Here is a 21,667-nt window from a genome sequence, read left to right on the forward strand (position 1 = left end):
TTACGTCCCTAAAACAACAACTATCACAAGGGACCTAGTCTAGGATTTTTCATCGGGATGGACATTACTGCAAAGGGGTTTTCTCAACAATAGATGTCCTAAAGGCAACCATGAGGGGGATAGAGTACACCGGTGAACACATCGTTCACAACACTTACAGGTTATGAACCTGCCAACGTTCCACTAGACAGTCTAGAAAGAGTCTGTGGTCGTCATCCATACTCCGCTAAATGACTAGATCAACAACAACATCGAGGCCTCTCATCATTTTATTTCATCACACATCAACTATCTACCCATGTTCTACCCAACATATTTGTAGATAAAAGTATATATATGCAGTTCAAAACATGTATACAACATTCAATCAATACTCATTTCACTAACAAATAATATATAAACACATAGCACCTATTTTATAGAGAATACTTTGTATTTATGTGTTAGAAGAAAGCAACTACACACTCACTCAAAACGTATACTTAATACATTCAACAATACTTGTATTAAATCGTGTTTATGAAAGAGACTATGCACTCACTTGATAAGAAGATGCTCGGACAGCACTACGGCTCTTAAAGTAGTATTCTTCGGTGAAACTATGATATTTTCACACACCGGGCTTCTCGCGGGCAGAGCTTCGGCTCGAAAACTCTTTTCTTCTCGGGATCTTCGGTTCTTCGGGACTTGCTTCGGGTGTCGGGATGATATCGGGGCTTCAAGGGTACTTCAAGACAGCTAGAAAGGGTATCGGGAGTGAGAGAGTGAAGGAATTAGCAACCATGGTCGGCTGCCATTCGGTTTCTATTTATAGAGCCATTTTTCTGGATTCACGTTGTTAATCTCAAAATTCACATCGTGAGTTCAGTCAGGCATAGGTCATTGCATTCGTCATCAGTCCACTTGCTCTGGAAGGCGTCACTTCTGATTTCACGTCGTGAACACTGTGTTCACGTCGTGAATTCTGACATGGTGTCGGGGTTTGTGCCCTGAACTTCAGAAATTCATATATTTCGCATACGAGCTCCGTTTTCGACGTTCTTTATATGCACGCGTAGGCGATATTATACTCTACAACTCTCGTTTAGACTCCGTCGGCTAGTTTTGAATTTAACTTGTATTCTATTATTTTTAGTAGGCCGGGACAGGAAAACTCCGTTAGGAATTCACAACTCCTTCATCTGACGTCCGTTTTCGTCTGTCTTTTTACCGTTGGACTACTATCGACGAGATCTTCGATTCTCGTTTAGATTATTTTGGCTAGAAATCACTCGATCTCATATTCGAACTTTGGGTTGCATACTGCTAAGTCGAAACTTCGATAAATCATAACTTCCTCATACGAAGTCAGATTTAGACGTTCTTTTTATGCACGCTCTCGGTTTAACGTATTCTACAACTTTCGTTTAGATCACTAAGGCTAAATATTTCTCTATCGTAAATTCACTATTTATGTCATGTAGTGTCGTACCGGTTCTGTCGCGAAACTTCGACAGGTCATAACTTCTTCGTTATAACTCGGATTTCGGCATTCTTTATATATTCGGAAACCTTGCCACGACCACTACAACTTCCTTCGTAGATATCGGGCTTATCTAATATTTTATTATTACGCTTATTCTTGTTCTTAATTCATTTAAGTTACACAATTAAGCATAAAACACATAACACTCAAAATAATACATTTTTATTATTTCAGAACGGTTTACAAAGGTTAACCTAGACTATTACATCACCATTGATGTCTAGCCTAGAAACACGGGCGTTACAGTAGTACGCGGGGCGTACATACCAAAGTGCCATAATGGGCCATTTTTGGGCCTTGGGTCTTTTGGGTTTTGGGTCATGAGTTGTTGGGTCAGATATAGGAAGGGTAAAATAGTCTTTTACCCATTAATATAATAGAGTATGAATTGGACCTTGGACTATGAGAAATTGCCTTAATCATTTATTAGGAATAATTTGGATGTGTTCAATGTGAGGAGCCTGGTAGCAGCAGCGTGTGTTGTTTGGTTATCTTTAGACTGAGATGAGTTTGATCACTATATTGTAGGATACTAGGGTTATATGTGCTTGTTGTATGTGTGACTCTTGATGTATGCATGTATGCCTATTTGATGTATGTATGTGGGGTGAAATAGACCCAGGGGTGAAATAGACCCGTACGGTTGAAAAATACCGATTGAGTGGAAAATAGACTCGGGGGTGAAATAGACTCAGTACAGCCTTGAGTTGTCATGTAAGTTGAAATAGACTCGGGGGTGAAACAGACCCGATTCAGCCTTGAGCTGGCTTATATGTATGGTATGCGGTATTTTGGGGAACTCACTAAGCTTTGTGCTTATGGTTTCATAGTTATGGTTTTAGGTACTTCCGGTTCGAAAGGAAAGGGCCCGACGTGACTTCACAGCATCCCCTAGAGTTTATTCTGCATTTGATTGATCGTGATTTTTTACTTTGATGTTTAAATACTATTTTTCCACATCGAATGATTTTGGAATGGAATGTTATATGAATTAGTGTTATTAAAATGAAAGTTTTACTCAGGTTTTTTGGGACATTACACCTTTATACCTGAAATCACCCATTTCTACAAGCCTATTGCAAGAAGGAACATGATTTAATGGCATATGTAATAAATTATAAATTTGATTACTTCCAACACCGAAAGAACCATTGGCACAAGAATGATTTCTCCTCGAAATCGAGTAATACCACTTTCAATAACATGATTAACAAAAAGCAATTATACTATGTTAGGATGCATACAATAACAAAACTAAGAAAATATTTGACATTACTATCGTCAAGAATCTACATAATTATGTTTGATCTAGGACATTGAAAAGATAAATGTATTTGATTACTATATAACCTGGACTTCGAATCAACTAACGTAATCTACCCACAAAAATTGATATCATAGATTATATCTACACCAAAGCATGTGTAGTTTAGAGCAATTACTGCATAAGTCCCTCGATTCATTCCCATTCTTCTCCATTAGAAATAGATACTCTAAAAAATTCTTTATACGTACTAATCTTTTTAGTATCCAAGGGCTTTATTAGTTTATGCAACAAAATGACAATACAAATACCCTTATATAAACAGGCTGAAACATAACTCTGAAATATCCACAGATACTCCATAATACACTTTTTCAATGAAAATTATACGTGTGTCAGATTTCGGACAAGATTTCTGCAAACCAACATCAACTCCCAAATAATCATAAATATTTGAGAATGCGGTATTCTGAAAAGGATATTTATTTTTAAAAAATTTAAAGAAATATATATTTTTTAAATATTTTATTTATAATGGTTAGATTACTTGATTTTTATTATTTAATTTAAAAAGGAAATGAGAAAACCCATATTATTATATATATATTAAAGTTGTGGAAAAAGGAATAGTAAATTTGGCATACTTTGTCCAGGTTTGGTCCCTTGATTTACATATCCGGTCCCTGTACTTCTTTAATTAATTTATTCATATCCTTTTGTTTGTGTTCCATTCAACTTCCCATTTTTTTGGCAGAATTGGTCCCTGTATTATTGTTGGAAGTTAGGAATACTAAATTTGGATGTTTTTTGGCAACTTTGTTCATTATTCTTTACCCATTTTGACACTTTTGGTCCTTGCAATCAATATTTTTACACTTTTTTGGATCCTTTTAATATTTAAAGTTTGGCCACAAAACTTTAACGGTTCGACAACTTTGATCCTTTTTCTAAAAAGTTGCTAATTCCTACCCCTTTAATTATTTAGCCATTTTTACACTTCTGGTCCTTGCAGTCAAAACTTTTCCATTTTTTTTCCGGGGCAAAGCCCGGAGTTTTCATCCTTACACTTTCTATGTCTGTCATATTTATCAATTCGGAAAGAAATCTTCTGCCCCCACGTAGCGGGTAACCTTTCTAGTTAAGTATTAACTATTAATATCCTATCCATTGGGGTGCCAATTGCTATCTTCAACAGAGCTTCAAAACTAGGCAGCAATGGAGCTCTGCATTTCCGCTCCTCCAACGTTATCCTATGTGAAGTCTTGTGTTGTTTCTCCACCAATCTCTTCAATTTCTCTCTGCAACTTCTTGAGACCCACCAAACAATTCACTTCTCTTAGAATATCTCGTTCTTCTCCTCACTTCCTTCATTTCCCGAGAAAGATATCAATCTGCGCGAGGGCTGTGGCGCCACCGGCCGTTACCGACACCGTCAAAGACCCTCTGCCCGCTGATCTCATCGTTCAAGAAATCCAGGAACCGAATTGCAGGGTGAGCTCCTCTAGTTTCTTGTAATGTTCAATGTACTTACAATTTCCATTCTTAACTGCCTGGATCCTGTTTTATCTTCTTTCTTTCCTTCCTTTAATCAAGTTATGGTTTTTTTGTATTGCATAAGACTTTCTTTGTTTTATTAAATTGGATAAAAACCACCATTCTTTAGCTTTCATTAGCAACTCTATATATGCACTTAAAATGTTTGTTAAAAGTCCTCACTGACATTATATTACTACTTCTGCTATTTTGAAACAAACGCTGCAACTATACTAATGCTGGTGTCAAAAACTAGATGAAACGTGTTTGTGTTCTTTTCAATTCCTCTCTGCATTATAATTTATAATCTTCAAAATCTGCAGATTCTGTTGAAAGTGGAAGTTCCACGTATCGTATGTGATGATTGTTACAAAAGGGTGATAAATGAGTTTATGAAGAAGGCCAAGGTGCAATTAGATTTCATCATCTTGACCTCAACCATTCTTTCATTCAAATTTTATTTTGCATTCTAAAATTTTCTTGTTTTCTTCCCATTTTGTTCAGGTTCCTGGATTTCGCCCTGGAAAGAAAGTTCCAGAAAGCATTCTCATAAGTTATATTGGAAAAGATGGTGTCAGAAAAGCAACCGTTGAATCTATTCTCAAAAGAACTCTTCCACATGCCATGTCATCAGTATGTAATCTCTACCTAAAAATAGCAATATATTTTCATTAACTTAAAACCAAAAAGTAGTCAACTTTGAAGTTTGACCATATTGATTCACAGGTAGATGGACGAGCTTTGAAGGACTCAATCCGCATTACATCCACTTTTCCCGAAATGGAAAAGACTTATTCTTCTTTAAACATTCTAAAGTATGTCAAAGATTTTACCTTTTTAATTAAGTTCAGTATAATATTTACATGGGTTTTTGATCTTGATATGTTTTCTGTGTATAGATACGATATTATTGTGGATGTAGCACCTGAAGTGAAATGGGTTCCAGAAAATGGTTACAAGAATTTGAAGATAGTGGTTGAGCTTGACAATGAAATAGATGCTAAAACAGCTTGTGAAAGAGAATTAAAAAGGCGTTACAAGTCTTTAAGTACAATGAGAATAGTCACAAATAGAGGACTACAGGTTATTTTGTAGTAATTTTCAACTAATCTTTTCTAATTTTAGTTAAACTATCCAAGATTTTGTTATATAATAAATTGGGTATATACAAATGGCTTCCATAGATTGGTGATGTTGCTGTTTTGGATATATCTGCAACAACAGTGGAACAAGAAGGATCAGAAGTGAAAAATGTTCCAGCTGCAGAGAGTAAAGGTATGAGGGAATGGAATCACAAGGGAATGGAATTAAAATGAATGGAATGGAATGGGTCATTACATTCCATTATAATGTTTGGTTGGATTTGCAGGTTTCCAATTTGATACAGAAGATGGAGATAGAGTTATTCCAGGTTTTCTTGATGCAATAATTGGAGTTCAAGGAGGTGAAACAAAATCTTTCCCACTTACATTTCCTGATTCATGGAAACAAGAAGATCTACGTGGCCTTCCTTGTCAATTTACAGTAAGCCCCCTCCTCTTACAAATTCTGTTAAAAATCTACACAAATATTAATTTTCTTGCAAATGTATCACTAGGTTGAATGTAAAGAACTCTTTTATAGAGAATTACCAGAGATGAATGACTCCATTGCTGATAAGCTTCTTCCTGGATGCACCACTATCGATCAGGTTATAAATTCATCATGTTTTGACTTTTTACACAATTTGATTCGTGCTTTTGACTAAATGTTGTTTAATTATGTTTTTTAGGTTAGGGAGTCATTGTTGGAGAGGTGTGTAGAACTTGAGCAAACAGCTAAAGATCAAGCAACAGATAATGCTATACTTGATCAGCTTCGAAAGGTATTTAGACAGGGGTAAAATGGTAATTTTCCATGGATTTAATGGATGTTCTGTTAAGTTATGCAAGAAAGAATCGCTTTATAGTTTAGAGACCGCTTTTGCAACAAATGAAACATCTAGATGAAAATCGTACCTTTTGACAAACCACAGGGACTAAAGTTGTAATTTACTTTTTCTTTTGTGTTTAATCAAAATAATTTATTGAAACTTGTGTCCAGATGATTCAAGTTGAAATCCCACAATCTTTGTTTGAAGAGCAAGGAAGACAGCTTTATGGAGCTAGACTATTACAAATACAGGTTTAACAACAAATATTTGTTACACATTTGATTAAATTTGAGACATTTTTTTATAAAGTTTTTAATTAAATATTTAATTTTTTAGGCAAACATGAAACTAAATGAAGAACAGTTGGCAATGCTTTCAAGCCCAAAAGCTGTGAGAGAGTACTTGGAAAATCAAAGGGAGAATATAGAAAATGTAATCAAGCAGAATCTTGCTGTTGGAGACATTTTTAAACGTGAAAATCTAGAGGTACATTTAAAAAAAAAATACAATTGTGAAATCATATTATTTTTACAGTTGCTAAAAAAATATATTATTTTTTACAGTTTTCAACCGATGAGCTTGTGAAAGAGGTTGAGAACTCTGTTGCTGAGTTCAAAAAACACGCTCAAGAGTATGACGAGGAGAGCATTCAAGAGCAGGTATATTTAGAGGTTACCTCTGAATGGTTCCATTCAGAGGTTATCAAACAGGCTCTTAATATCTACTATTTTACCATTTTTTTTTGTTGATAGATAATTTATATCGGGTTTTGTTTCATTGAATGTTGTTAGGTGCAAGAGGTGCTAGAGGGAGCAAAAGTGCTTGAATGGTTGAGAGAAAATGCAGATATTCAATATATAATCAAATGATAAATAAACATAGAGACACATTTTTGTTGAGTTTAAGCTAGTTTAAGTTGAATTGATTGTTGCCTAGCCAATGAAAAAAAGTAATTATAAGAAAATCATGTACTTTGACCACTTTTTAAAAAAAATATTTTTTTTGCTTTAAAACCGTGTATACTTGTATGCCATATTCGGTCTATGAAAAAGGTTTCAATGTATATGTATGTTGTAGATCTTGAAACCGCATACAAGTTTTAAGCGACCCTTGTTGCCACGTCGAAAATGTATAGAGAAAGCAAATTGAACACCAAATATACATGCTGGAAATGTATACGTATATAGGTTTTAGATGTCTATTTTAAAGTATGTATACATATACATTAATATAAACACTTATTACCGGTTGCCACATATATATGCTAGAAAATTGATCGCTAGCCTAAGAGAATCTATCCCATTATCTACAAGATGTTACAAAATGTCATGGAAGATTCTAGAACATTTTTGAAGCAATCATCTCGGACCTGCTCCAAAGCCGCTCCCTCCCATTCTAGTAGCCACCATACTGAAGACACAAACAAAAAAGGTTACAACATATACATAGTGTTATTTATCCTCCCACTATTTCTCTATCCATCAGTTCCTCAGAACCCTTGTGACCCTTCCCGGTCCAAGTATATATTATGTGTTTATGATAGTATGAGCTCATACTAGCTTCCATACTTATTCATATTTGTTCCAAGAATTGCCCCAAAGTTCCTAAGTTGCATCTTACAGTCACTACCAAACGTTCAATCACACACACATATATGCCTATACGTACTAATCTTCCTAGATTCTCTAGGATTTCGTGTTGATATCATGTCAGATGAAACTTCCGTCAATATTGACAAGTCGTCTTATGAACAACTGTAGTCAAGAATAAGATAAACAATTATAATTAACCCTACCCTAAGGTAACAACCAAACAATGACCATGCAATAAGGCCAAATCATAAATTCTAAGGATATATGATTCTAACTGCGTACAACCCTAACGGATTCACTAAGCAACTTATTAATATTAACATAGATTTCAAGTAGCACATAGCGATCAACACATAAGGCAAACAAGACATCTCTCCTAAATAGACAATCTAGCATGCAAAACCTGAGCAAATCTTTAGCATATTTTCTAACTTGCACATCAATCAGTCGTATAAATAGCATACAAAACAAATATAGGTGTATTAGGAATTACTTTCCTTCTCGCGCTTCGACTGGGTGTACGTATCGCATCATTCCTTCTTTTATAAAAAAAAAACATTCTCTAAAAAGCTTTTATAAAAAATCGCTCAAGACTTAGTATGAGTTTGGACACACACTCGTGTTCATCCAAATCCTTCAAACCGAGACTCTGATATCAACTTGTATCGTATCAAATTTTCAACCAATTTTTTTAAAATATAAATTAAACAACCTAAATCGATTTTCTTAAACACAGAGATAATTATCCATTAAGTTTAAACATCACAAAACAAATCATATAGTCAAGCGGAAGTCTCATAAACATAATACAACATAGTTGTAAAAAATTAAATATAATGAGTAAGCATAAAGTTTAGTGATTTCCATAATACATCACATATTCCATTACACATACAATGCATACAACAATAGACTTACGGTCTCATTATAAATCCCTCATCATCTTAGACATGTAAGCGCATGGTTCAATATTGTACTGCCATCATCCCATTGAGCATGTAAGCTCTCGCCGCTATCCCATCAGACATGTAGGCTTTCGCCATCATCCCATCAGATTTGTAGGATCATGGTCTAATGTCCTTCCACCTTCATCTCATAAGAAAGCATGTGGTCCCATCATATGACCTTCAAGCTACCATATCAAATGACTATTCTAGTCTAAATGGTCACATAAACCCTAATAACACATCCATAAAATAATAGTATACAAGCATTCTACCACATAAATGACATATAATGTCATACACAGTATAGTGAGAAAACTCACATGAAGCTAGAAATCCATGCCTCTCACTCAATTCTCCAAAAGTTAATCAACTAGAACGAACCAGTAAAGTTCAATATTAGACGAATCTCAGTAACCATTACCAACAGAGATCAACCTCAGTCTAAAACTCCATGCACATCAAAATTTTACCAAAAGTCAAATTGTTCAAATGATCAATGGTCAACGCATTGCAACCAACTCATGGTCATGTCGTGACAACTACAATCCAAAATAGTTGTGATACTTCCTACACTTCGCGGCGCAACCAAGGGTCCGTTGTGTTGCATCTACTGGATGATTGAACCACTTCTACCAAGTGCTTAATCCCTAAAATCAGGGACTATAACTTTGTAGATAATATATTGGGAGGTTTCTAATGGATTAAAATCCAAACTTTACTAACATATAATCCCCTAAGAAACCAAACATTAACCTTAGATCCAAAACAAAGCCAAAGAGGCTAAGGATCTCTTAAAGGTTCAAATAGAGGTTAAGTATGCACTCTTTTCACCTCAACAAGTCTAGAAGAGTCCTCTTATCAACTCACAACTCTGGATTTTTCCAAACTCCATTAAATATCAATAGCAAAAGGGACCAAACATGCTTAAAACACTAGATCTAGAAGCTAAAATCCATAAAGATGCACACTTTATTACTTATAGATAAATATAAGATGACAAGAAGACTTATAATCTCTAGATCTATCTTCATTTGCACGAAAAATACTTTTTTTTTCTTCAAGCTTCATACCAAAGGCACCAAGAATACTTGAATATATGGGAGGAGGCTAGGGTTTTAAGCTTCTAAGGTTTCTGGAGGTTGATGGCTGATAAAAGAGAAAATCCTAGGATTTAGTGATTTTAAATAGTGTTCAAAACCCGATACCTAGGATTTTGGTTGTTGGTGGCGATGTGTCGCGACCCATGTGTTCCCCACGTATCGCGACTAACACCTGTTCACGCCTTGAAATCATTTCCCTCCTAAAACACTCTTTCATATTTCCATAAAATTAATAAATAAACATATCTGAAAAACAGACGTTACATTAGAGCAGTGAATTGTATGTACGAAGCAAGAGGTTTTGTAATTAAGGTGGAGCATATTAGAGCATTGTTCGTGTTTCTACTTCTTAGAAAGTTTGTTGCATCCCACATGTATCTTAAGTTATATTAAGATTGTTTGTTTTCATGCATGAGCTATCACCATTCCTTGATTATATTCTTAGGCAACATGTATAAGGACCCATGTTGCTTTGGAGATGTGATAAGGATGTGTAATCACCTTTTTTCTTTATAGTATTTGGAGTGGACCTTTTTTATTTGGATACTATCATTTAGAACTGCCTCTATTTGACTATTTTTTTGGTCTTCTTAGCTTTGGATAATGAATGATACACGACTATGATCGTCACCATTTTCATATTCACTTTGGTTTGGGTTGCTTTTGCTCATTATTAGGTTTGTATAATATTTTGGCTTGAAGACCATTTAAAGGAGTTTTGAGGGGAGAGTTAGTCTTTGGGGCTAGCAAATTTTACCTCATATACGTATTTCGTATTCTTTGTTTTCTTCTAACAGATACTCAGCTTCGATAATTTAAAGATAGTTAAAGTATGGACTGATATTAGTGAAGCATGGAAAACCTTGGGAGATGTTCATTCTCAAGTTAAGAAGCTAATTGCTTGAGAAAATGACTTGGGAAGGTAATTAACTTTTCAGTAAGTTCACGTTTGGGTAACTATCTTTTTTTTGTACACATCTAGGTAACAAACTTGTTGGAAGTGTTCACATATGACCATTATGACCGGCTATAGCAGGTTACATCCTAGATGTGAACACTTTCAACAAGTTCGTTACCTAGATGTGTACAAAATAAATAGTTACCCAAATATGAACAAAACAAAAAGTAAGAGTAAATTACACGAATGGTCCGTGTGGTTTGGGAAATTTGTGTTTTTGGTCCCTAACTTATTTTTTTTAACTCTGGTCCCTACTGTTTATTTTTTTTTGCGCGTTTGGTCTCTGTCTTAACTAAAAAGACTATTGTGCCCTTATTAATTTATTTTTTAATTAATTTTCTTATTTATGTATTTATTTTTTATATATTTAAAAAAATTAATAGACCTCATATATTTGTATCTCCTCAACCTAAACCTGAAACCACATTTAAGAAATTTAATCTGGGTCCCAACGATCTTGTTCATATTTGTACACATCTAGGTAACGAACTTGTTGAAAGTGTTCACATTTAGGATGCAACCTGCTATAGCCGGTCATAATGGTCATATGTGAACACTTCCAACAAGTTTGTTACCTAGATGTGTAGAAAAAAAAGATAGTTACCCAGATGTGAATTTACTGAAAAGTTCATTACCTTCCCAAGTCATTTTCCCCTAATTGCTTTGAAGTTGACAAATTTGTTTTAGGTCTTTATAAGTTTTGAAGTGGTCTGTACCGGACTTTGCAATAGTTATTCATCCCCTATGTGCATTTGTAACTTTCTATTTTGTTGTCTCATTTATGATTTGGGTAGAGCCCTTTGAGCTATGTATCATTTTGTCGCGAGTGTATTTGTTAGCATATTCTATATTGTGGTTATCACATGGCTACTTTGCCACGAACGGTTGGTATCGTTGATAGGTTAATGTATACATGTTAGGATGTAGTGTTGAGGTTCATTCTAGTTTGTAGGTCATTATCCAAAGCCATTTAGGCTTATCTATGATGTGATTGGTCATCATGAATCCTCCTATCTCGTTTGAAAAAGTTTGTTAGCCAACCTTCGAGTTTTATATTCATATTTTATGGGCCAACCACTAGGTGGTACTCGGGGTTGCACTCCTTGGTTAGTTGTTCATCATTAAAGGAGAGATTATTTGGTAGATTTGGAGAATCAATGATTAGTTATGCTATATATATTTCTAAGTAATATTTCAATTTTGCGTTCCATTTTTATGGTAGTGCATTTTAACTACAGACATTTAGGCCTAAAGGCATTTATAGGAGAAGAGTTTCGTAATGGATTTGGGCTTGGTTTGAGATTGTTCACTTAGTTTCATAAGGCATGTCATTTGTTTGGTTTCAACTCAAATTCGCCACCTTGCGACTTGAAGCGGCGATTCCTGAAATGGAACTTGAAGTAGTGGCCAAGTAGCCATTATTTGTTGGAGCCTTTTCTTTAAATTCAAGAATTTGGTCATTTTGAGAATCGTTTCTCTTTTTCCTACTTTATCTATAGCGATTTCTTTGATGACAAATGTTTTTGGTTCTTCATTTTGGTCACTTTTAAATGATTTGTAACCCCGGTTTGATTGTTTGTTAATACAAGTCATTTGTTTCTCTATTCTCTCTCTCTCTCTGTGAATGTATACAATCACCCCGATTGTGGAATCACGTTAGATGCTCATGTCCTATAAGCTTTTGTTTTCTTATATCTCGGTATGTGTTCATCTTATAATTAAACATTGTTATCATCCTAGTGTGGGGTGTGTGCATGCGTGCATGCATAGTTTGTTATTATGTTGGTACTCATGGTTTTTAGAAGGTATGTTGTTATTTTTTACTAGTGTTTAGGGTTTCCAATTCAAATTCCCCCATAGTTTGTTTTGTGATTGCTATTAATCACTTGATTGATTAGTTATTTGATTTTAGTTATTACCTGTCCGTTTTAATATTAGTATGATTGTATAATAAATGTCAAATTATAAACGGTCTGTGTTTGTACTAGTTTTGTTATGCATGAACAAGAAAATAGGTTTAAATAATAAAGAAAATTGTCTCCAACGTGAACCCTGTAAAATTGAATTCTCTGTGAAGATGTGAAGTATCTGATAAGAGTACTTTGATTGTTTCTCGTGATATAAAAAATAAGAATCTACTTTAACATTTTTCATCCATAAATTTTATGGTGAAAAATAATTGTATTTTATTGTATATTGGAAGAACAGATTGACAATAAAATCCAACATCTATATATAGTTTGAATTCTTATTCACTCGAACGTTTGTAGTAGAAAAGAACTATGTATACTATCGGATACAAGTCAATCTGAAGCATTTTTTAAATCGAAGATCACAAATTTTTATCCATAATAACTAAAGTTTACACATCTTATTTTACATATCTAGAAAAATAGTATAGCTTAATGAGAGACTCTTTAACTAAGAGGGTCAGTCCTCAAGATCTTCAAAGCCCAGGACGAGCTATAAAAAATGTGCTTATTATAAGTTTTTTTTTTTAAAATTGATCTTGTACAAGTATCCACTTTACTCCCCTTTATCGCCCTCAATGTTATGATAATTATATATATATATATATATATATATATATATATATATATATATATATATATATATATATATATATATTAAAGTTGTGAAAAGTTTTAACAGTAAATTGCATCTTTTTTGTCAATTTTAGTCCTCCAACTTACAACATTGACCCTTCATCTTTATGTTTTTGTTCACAAACAACCCTTTCACTTTGGTTTGAATTTTTCATAACCCTCGCCTTTTATTACATATTATTAGTATTTAGTCTTTTGGCAGAAATGATCCCTCATCATTATTATTATTATTGTTAGACAAAATTACACGATTTGGTTTACCAGATTTAACATTCTCTTTTTGGTTTTAAATTAATGTTTTATTTATTAGAAAATACACACCCAATATCATAAACCCACCCACCATCTGTCATCACCACCACCACAACCACCGCTAAAATTACATAAATGGTCCATATGGTTTACCCATGGTCACAAATTCAGTCCCTACTACCTGAAAAGACCAAATTACCCTCACATTAACGGACAAAAAACAACAAACATGCTACTTTACTTTACAAAGCAATATCTTCCGACCCCGGCAACGCCGGGGAATCTTTTCTAGTTGAAATATAATGTTTGTGTGTGTGAATATGGACGTGGATCGGACTAATGCAAAGTGACATGAAATTAATTTCTACTCAAAATAATGAATATGATTCAAGATAATAAAATTGAAATTGAAGAATAACATGGATGTATATAGTCAAATAAATAACTAGTCATTCATATAACCTCTATGTAAAAAGTGGGTTTAACCGCTCAACATATAAACTACTTAGTGACAATTATATTTGAAATCGATACGACAAGCACGAATAATATCGCCTAAGATGAAGTACTGCATTTTGTAAAAACAAAAGCAGTCTTTATGTTGTCTCAAATCGTCACAACATTTTGTGGTTGGTGATTGACTAGGGTCTTCTAACACTGAAGAACAATCCACAATATCAAGAATCTTGCAAGGATGTACTTTGCCGGCTAACAAGCTCATCGTAACCATGACAATAACTAAAAAACAAAATGACTTCATTATTGTGCAAAACAGATCAATATGTGAGAGTTAAAATAAAGATGGGTATGACTTATGAGCTTTTGAATATATAAGTTATGTATTTATAGATGTTATAAAATGAAGTAAAATAAATTACAAGAGAAAAAATAGAGATTTTGCGATCCTCTAAATAGGAGAAATGATTGCTTTATAAGGTTTTGTTTGGGAACAAAAAAATTAAAGCTATGTACGTTTTTGTTTGAGAAGAATAAATGAGGTAACAAAATCAGGCTATCAACACGCAATTTTGCAATCCATTAAATAAGGTAATTGATTGCTTTGTAACATTTCTTCTAACAATGATTATGGGCGTTGATTCTTCCAAGAAAAATTTCAAGTTCTACAATGTCTTCCAAATAAACAATGAAGTGTGATAATATTAGTAATATAATGTTAGAAAAATTGGGAATAAGAAAAGCAATATATATTATAGATTCAAGGATTGCGTTTTGAACACATTCCGAAATTTGTAATTCGTCCCTTTTGTTTGGGGTACACGAATTTAGAAGTGCGATAATCTAAGAATAAAATCAATTCGAATTATAGGCCAAATTCGAATTGAAAAACACATAATAAATTTGCTTGATGTGTTCTTGAGAGATAGATCAAATTTTAATGAACAAACTTTGAGTGTATCTTTTGTAACCCGTTTTTAGGAACATAAAAAATATTCTTATACAAGAGGAAAAAGTAGTTAGTAGTGGTTACATACAGATCTTGCGCCAAAACAGTACTGGGCATAATTGACATTTGCATCATCAAGATGTCATCAAGTGAATTTTTGGCGGGAAATCCGAACCGGTGGTTAGGAATCGTATATTTTAAAAACCGAAAACCGGTTCTTGAAAAACATGGTTCTCAAAAAAACGGTTTCAGTTGTAATCGGTTCAGCTTTTTGGTTTTTGGAAGTGATTTTTTTTTTAAATCAATTTTTTTCGACTTAAAATTCGGTTCAGTTCGGGTTTTAAAAAAAAAATCGGTTTTCGATTTTTAAAATATACGATTCCTAACCGCCGGTTCGGTTTTCTCAAAACCTACTTTTAACAAAACCAGTTTAGTTTTTTCCTAATAGTTAAAAAAACGGTTCACTTTCTGAATCTCTATATATGAGTAGTTTGAATATTTAATATGTATTAGTTTGAATATTTGATATGTATTATTTTGAATATTTTTATTGGACGTTATTTGATTGTGATCGGATATATATATATTTTTGAAGCTATTTTTTTTTTTTTTTGTTGAATGGTTGATTATGTAATAGTTTTATCTAATTAATGTGTTTATAACGTCTTTAGAAAAAGTTAGCGGTGTAAAGAATTTCCAAAGAAAAAATAAATATTAAGATGAAGGATTTATTGTCGGAAAAGAAAATTGGCGGTGTAAAGTGTAAACAATAAAGGAAAAAAATAGATTTGATAGGAGGGTATATATATTATTTTTGGTATATATGGCGTAGAAAGAAACATCCAAAAAAAGAATTAAAGTTCACATAAGGATATAGTTGTCATTAAAATATTAATTTCAGTGGATTAATAAAATTCTTCCTTGGAAGAATCAGTGCCCAGTTATTATATATCGATCTAATTTACTTACTACAACTTAAGATGGATTAGTTGCGTACAAAGTTTGCAATGAACATCCTCGTTTAAATGTCTAATTTCTCTTTCTGAAACTATATACAATGGAATTCCATGATCTATTTGAGTTAAACTTTCCTAGGAGCCACCATTCGTTTTAAGTATAAGCATATTAGGGATGAGCATATGGACCGGGGAACCGGTCGGAACCGGAACCTGATGGAACCGGTCGGGTCGGGACCGGGACGATATTCTTGTGGATTTTTGGAACCGGGAACCGATAGAACCGGTAGAACCAGCAAAAACCGGAATCGTATGTTGCTATTTCTCAAGGAGCGGTTCCAACATTGAAGATACGGCAAGAACCGGTAGAACCAGCAGTCCGGTTCGGTTCTTAATTCCGACCGACTTCGGTTCCCGGGTCGGGTCTGGTTCGGGCCGGTTTCAGCCGGGTCGGTTCCTTTTCTCATCCCTAAAGCATATACTAAAACGCATAATTTCATTAAAGTTTTTAAAGTTCGACTGGTTTTCAAGAAAATGATTTTTGAAAATAAATATCGAATAAGAATAGGAGGCTAAATATGGTATGAAGATTTTTTTTTCACATTCTAAGATAATTGTGTTATAACTTGACAGATACTTCTAACAAACCTAGTATCTAACAATCCATTAGGGTGAACATTTGGATTAGACCGGCTCTTGGACTAGACCGGTATTGCAGAAATTGGTGGACCTTGAACCGGACCTGTTAAGGCTTACCAGGTCCATGTCTGATTCCCGGTTCTTAGATGTATGGGTGAACATTTGGATTGGACTAGCTCTTAGACTGGACCGATTTTGCAGAAATTGGTGGACCTTGGATCGGACCTGTTAAGTCCAGTTCCGGAGGTCCAAATGCTCACTCTTACAATCTATAGTCTGTTTGTAATCATACAATTTCTTCAAAGACATCCTACATCCTCTACGTTCTTGACAATCCATCCTTGTCTCAACAGAGCCTGTCAGTGGCATGTTTCAGTCATCTTCCCCATTACTTAAAAAAGTGAGCCACCGTTAATAATATATAAAATAGTAACACATCTTCACCCTTCACCTTTAGTTGATGGTATAGAGATTGGAGGTTGATCTTCGAAATAATATTCCCTAGGGAAATTGATCAAAGAGATCATCGATCTTTGAGGAGTGCATGTTGGTTCTTCATTATTACTTTGTTGAGATCTCTATAATCAATGTACATTCAGATTGATCCGTCTTTCGTCTTTCAGTGGCATATTTTGGTCCTCTTCCCCATTACTTAAAAAGTGAGCCACTGATTAATAATATATAAAATAGTAACACATCTTCACCCTTCACCTTTAGTTGATGATACATAGATTACAGATTCATCTTCGAAATAATATTCCCTAGGGCAATTGATCAAAGAAATTATCGATCTTTGAGGAGTGCATGTCGGTTCTTCATTGTTACTTTGTTGAGATCTCTATAATCAATGTACATTCAGATTGATTTTTCTTTCTTCTTTACAAACAAATATGAGTTCTCAAAGAATAAGTATTTGGATGGATGAAACCCTTATCTATCAACTATTTAAGTTGAGTTAGTATCTCATTCATTTCGGTTGGTGCCAAACTGTATGGTTCCTTTGCAATCCCAAAAAATAGGTCAATGAAGAACTCCACTTGAAGAAACAATGGTCATCCTATGAGGTCTTTGTTGGATTAATGTGTCTAAAGTCCTAACTAAATTGGTATAATGTTGATGAATAAAAGTAAAGTCCTTTTTGGGTTGCCTCATAACCAGGAAATAACTTGGATTGATCAAATGAGAGAGATAAAATGATTTGTTAATATATTACGTGATTAATATATTAACTAGAAATTGTTAATTTATTATTTGAATAATAAATTAATTAGAAATAGATGGAATTAGTTAATTATTAATTATAATTAATATGGAATTAACTCGGGATTAATTGGAACGAGTTAAAGGTGCAATGGGTGAATTATAATTGTTCAATATTTGAACAAAAGAAGCAATCCTAGAACCCTCCATGGCATGGACGACTTTGGAGGAGTTTATAGGGTTTCTGGAAGCCTTTTGGTAGAAGATAGCAGAAGGATTTGAATTAAGATTAAGGGTCCGTTTGTTTGGGTCTTAATACCACTTAATAAGGGGTATGTCTGAATCGGTAAGATTCAGACCGTTTGTTTACATCTTATTTTGGGCTCTTAATCTGAATTTTACCACTTACCGATTCAGATTTGCAATCCCATCTGAAATTAAAAAAGACGCCCTAATCCTTTTGTGTTCGACTCCTTCAATCGCGTGGCTTCCATCGACATCTCCAGCCACCGAAAGATCTTCCTCCCTATCGCCATCTCCTGCCGCCGTCTCAGCCCACCCTACCGCCCCGTCGCAGCCCTCTCAGCCTCGCCATTAACGACTCCAGCAGCAGCAGCATCATCAGGTTCGTTTTCTTCTCTTTTCTCCTCCTTTTTTCTCGTTTTTTTTTCTGATGTTGCTTCAAATCAGATGCGTTTTCTTCTCCTTTTCTCGTTTTCTTCTTGCTTTTCTACTCTTCCTCCCTATCGCCATCGTTTTTTTCTGATGTTTTCTTTTTTTCTGATGTTTTTTTTTCTCGTTTTTTCCCCTGTTGTTCTTCAAAATCTGCTATTGTCTTTTGTATGTGAAATTTATAATTGGAAATATCTTCATTGAATTCTAAAGGGCTGTTTGGCAGGATCTGAATTTTTAAGATCTGAAATTTTAAGAGGTCTGAATTTCTAAGAGGGTCTGAAATTTTAAGAGCTGAATGTTTAACATGCTGTTTGGTTGGGACCTCTGAATTGTTGTGCTGAATTATTAAAATGACAATTTTACCCTTCTATTTTATTTTTTATTGAATTCAACTGTTTATTTAGAAAATAACCTAATAAATTTCTTAAATATGTATTAAAAAAAATATAAACACCATATAAAATCCAAATGTAGCATAAATCAAAATTAAACACAAATCCAAATCAAACATAAATATTTTTAAATCCACAAAATCATACTAAAATCCAAATAAAATCCTACAAATTTAATTTCACCCCAATTGATTCGCAATCTGGTCACGCAAATTATTCATGTATTCATTTCCTTGTGAACCCCATTCCATATCGTGTACGTTTTCGCCATCATTCTCTCCCCCTTGTGCTTGAGCATTGTTCTCCTCGAACGCCATAAATAACTCATCATGAATATCGCATTTCCTTATGAAATTGTGGATTGCAAAACAAGCAACGACTATATCTCTTTGCACTGAAAAAAGAAAAGGAGCCATTCGCTTTAGGATTGGGAATCTCGCCTTCAAAACACCGTAAGCACGTTCAATAACATTTCTGAGTTGCACATGCGCATGATTGAATTTTTCTTCCTTAGTTAACGCACGTCGTCGTCGATAATCGGCTAACGAATACCTCGTGTTGCGGTAAGGAGTCATAAATCCACGAGTGTTGGTGTATGCAGCATCGCAAAGGTAATATTTATCTATACACATGAGTGAAGGAAGTATTATATATAGAAATTTAATATTGTATTTTAGAATAAATTTAAAAAGAATTAAAAACCTGGAGGAGGGAACGGAAAGCCTGAAGTCGGGTTACATGCAACTTCTTTCAAAACTCGTGAATCATGTGTTATACCCTCCCAACCGGCCCATACGAATGTGAATATCATATTAAAATCACAAATTCCTAAAACATTTTGAAAGCATTCACCTTTTCCTCTTCCCCTATAGCGAGTTTGTTGATCAGCAGGCACGACTGCATGTACAAGAGTTCCATCTAACGCACCTATTTTTAGCTTACGATGCCTCTCTGAGGAATTCACGGTTGCATTAGAATTCGTTGGCACTATAACTTCTTTTGCAAAAATCATCATTGCATTTAGCACCTCATGAAAGCATCTATGAACTGTTTCTGGGGAGTGTTGAAACCTTCGTTTGATAATCCTGAACCGTTTATTATGTGCTATAGTTGTCAAGAACATAGCCATATTTTCTTCAACGCTTATATGCCTACTACTTTGCAACCAATTGTTTCGTCTAAAATGATTGCATAAAAGTACATATGCTTCACGTGAAAGACGCATCAGCTCATGACATTGTGTAGATGTTCCATGTAACAATTCTTGTGTATGTTGATGACCGCTCATTTCCGAATCATTATCAATTGCCCTTCCAATTCTGTTGGATGCTAGATTCAACCAATAGCAACATAGTAACATGAAAAATGCAATTTCTTCATCCGAATCCATAAGCAATCTGTTGTTTTGAAAATACATAACAATTATATTAACAACATATAACATAAAGTAATCCAAAACATCAAGTAATCCAAAACATCAAGTCATTCATGTTAAGTAATCCAAAAAAAACCATCTAGTTCAAACCAAACATCAAGTAATCCAAAAAAACCATCTAGTTCAAACCAAACATCAAGTAATCCAAAAAAACCATCTAGTTCAAACCAAGCATCTAGTTATCCAAAAAAAAACATCAAAACATTCAAAAAATCTACTTAGCGAAACATTCCATAATGTGCTCCAACAATCTTGACCCAATTCTCACAAATAGCTGGATCAATGGTTAACCACACGTGCCTCTTATCCGCACCTTCACCAAAAAGAGCAACAGCAGTAGTGTATCTTGGATTAAATATTCCCCATCCTAACTTCTCCAACTTTTCCATACACGCATCCAAATTTGAAGAAGTATGTTTTTCCACAAATATTTTAGCAACTGTGGCAATATCTTCCCCGATTTCAAGCAATCTCGAATTCGATGCATCTTTACCCTTATCTTTACTTTTATTTTGACTCTTTGTCGTATATGTAGTCTTTTGTTTTTTTGATTGAGCGGATGACTCGTCACTGAGACCTACAGTTTCTTGTTGAGTGCAATCGATGTCATCAAAGTCATGCAAACTATAGTGGCTTGACTCTTGAGTAGGACGGGGAAGGGTAGAAGTTGGTCCCCAACTATGAATGCCTGTCGCAGTCGCGCCTTCAAACAATTGTGTACAAAGGTCGGGGAAGGGTAGTGGCGCTCTTCTCAAACTTTCAACATGTTTGTTCGACTGCTTGAAAATTATTATATTAGATTATTAAAGCCTAATAATAATTTTTTATTATAAAAATGCAAAATACCTTCATTTCTAGTTGCCATTCTTCTTCTGAAAGATTAAAGGTGTTGGTTACGGGATTATAAACATTCCCGGTTTTGTTTTTTAACTTCAACCAAGCTGAAAACTTTGACTTTAAGTAATCGTAGCGATTCTTCATTTGCTTTTGGTCCACAAAGAAATTATGTTCTTTTGCTAATTTTTCTGCTACAATCCTCCAAGAGAGTGCTTTCAAACTACCCCCTTCCCTACCATTAACTGTAATTTCTTCCAAACATGCTTCCAAAAAAGCTTTTTCAATAGCTTCTACCTTCCAACTAATCCTAGGCTTCTTTTGTGACATGTCTAGTATCATTTCAATAACAAATCAGCATATAACAATACAAATCAGCACATAATTGTACAAATCAGCATATAACAATATAATTCAGCACTTAACAACAACTATTAATGCA

The 21,667-nt window shown here is 34.2% G+C and overlaps 1 protein-coding gene across 1 annotated transcript; it reads left to right on the forward strand.

Moving 5' to 3' along the window:
* Positions 1-3,952: 3,952 nt before the first annotated feature.
* LOC145138842 (trigger factor-like protein TIG, Chloroplastic) lies at positions 3,953-7,247 on the forward strand. The gene is made up of 13 exons (XM_079072855.1): positions 3,953-4,280; positions 4,646-4,729; positions 4,827-4,955; positions 5,049-5,137; positions 5,222-5,405; positions 5,507-5,597; positions 5,692-5,846; positions 5,920-6,012; positions 6,094-6,186; positions 6,405-6,485; positions 6,571-6,720; positions 6,798-6,893; positions 7,026-7,247. Exons 1-13 carry the CDS (start codon positions 4,005-4,007, stop codon positions 7,101-7,103), a joined length of 1,599 nt encoding a protein of 532 aa, XP_078928981.1. The 5' UTR covers positions 3,953-4,004; the 3' UTR covers positions 7,104-7,247.
* Positions 7,248-21,667: the final 14,420 nt, after the last annotated feature.

The sequence above is a fragment of the Lactuca virosa genome, chromosome 9 (genome assembly GCF_052849685.1).
Source record: "Lactuca virosa cultivar CGN04683 chromosome 9, Lactuca_virosa_CGN04683_v6, whole genome shotgun sequence".
NCBI classification, from domain to species: domain Eukaryota; kingdom Viridiplantae; phylum Streptophyta; class Magnoliopsida; order Asterales; family Asteraceae; genus Lactuca; species Lactuca virosa.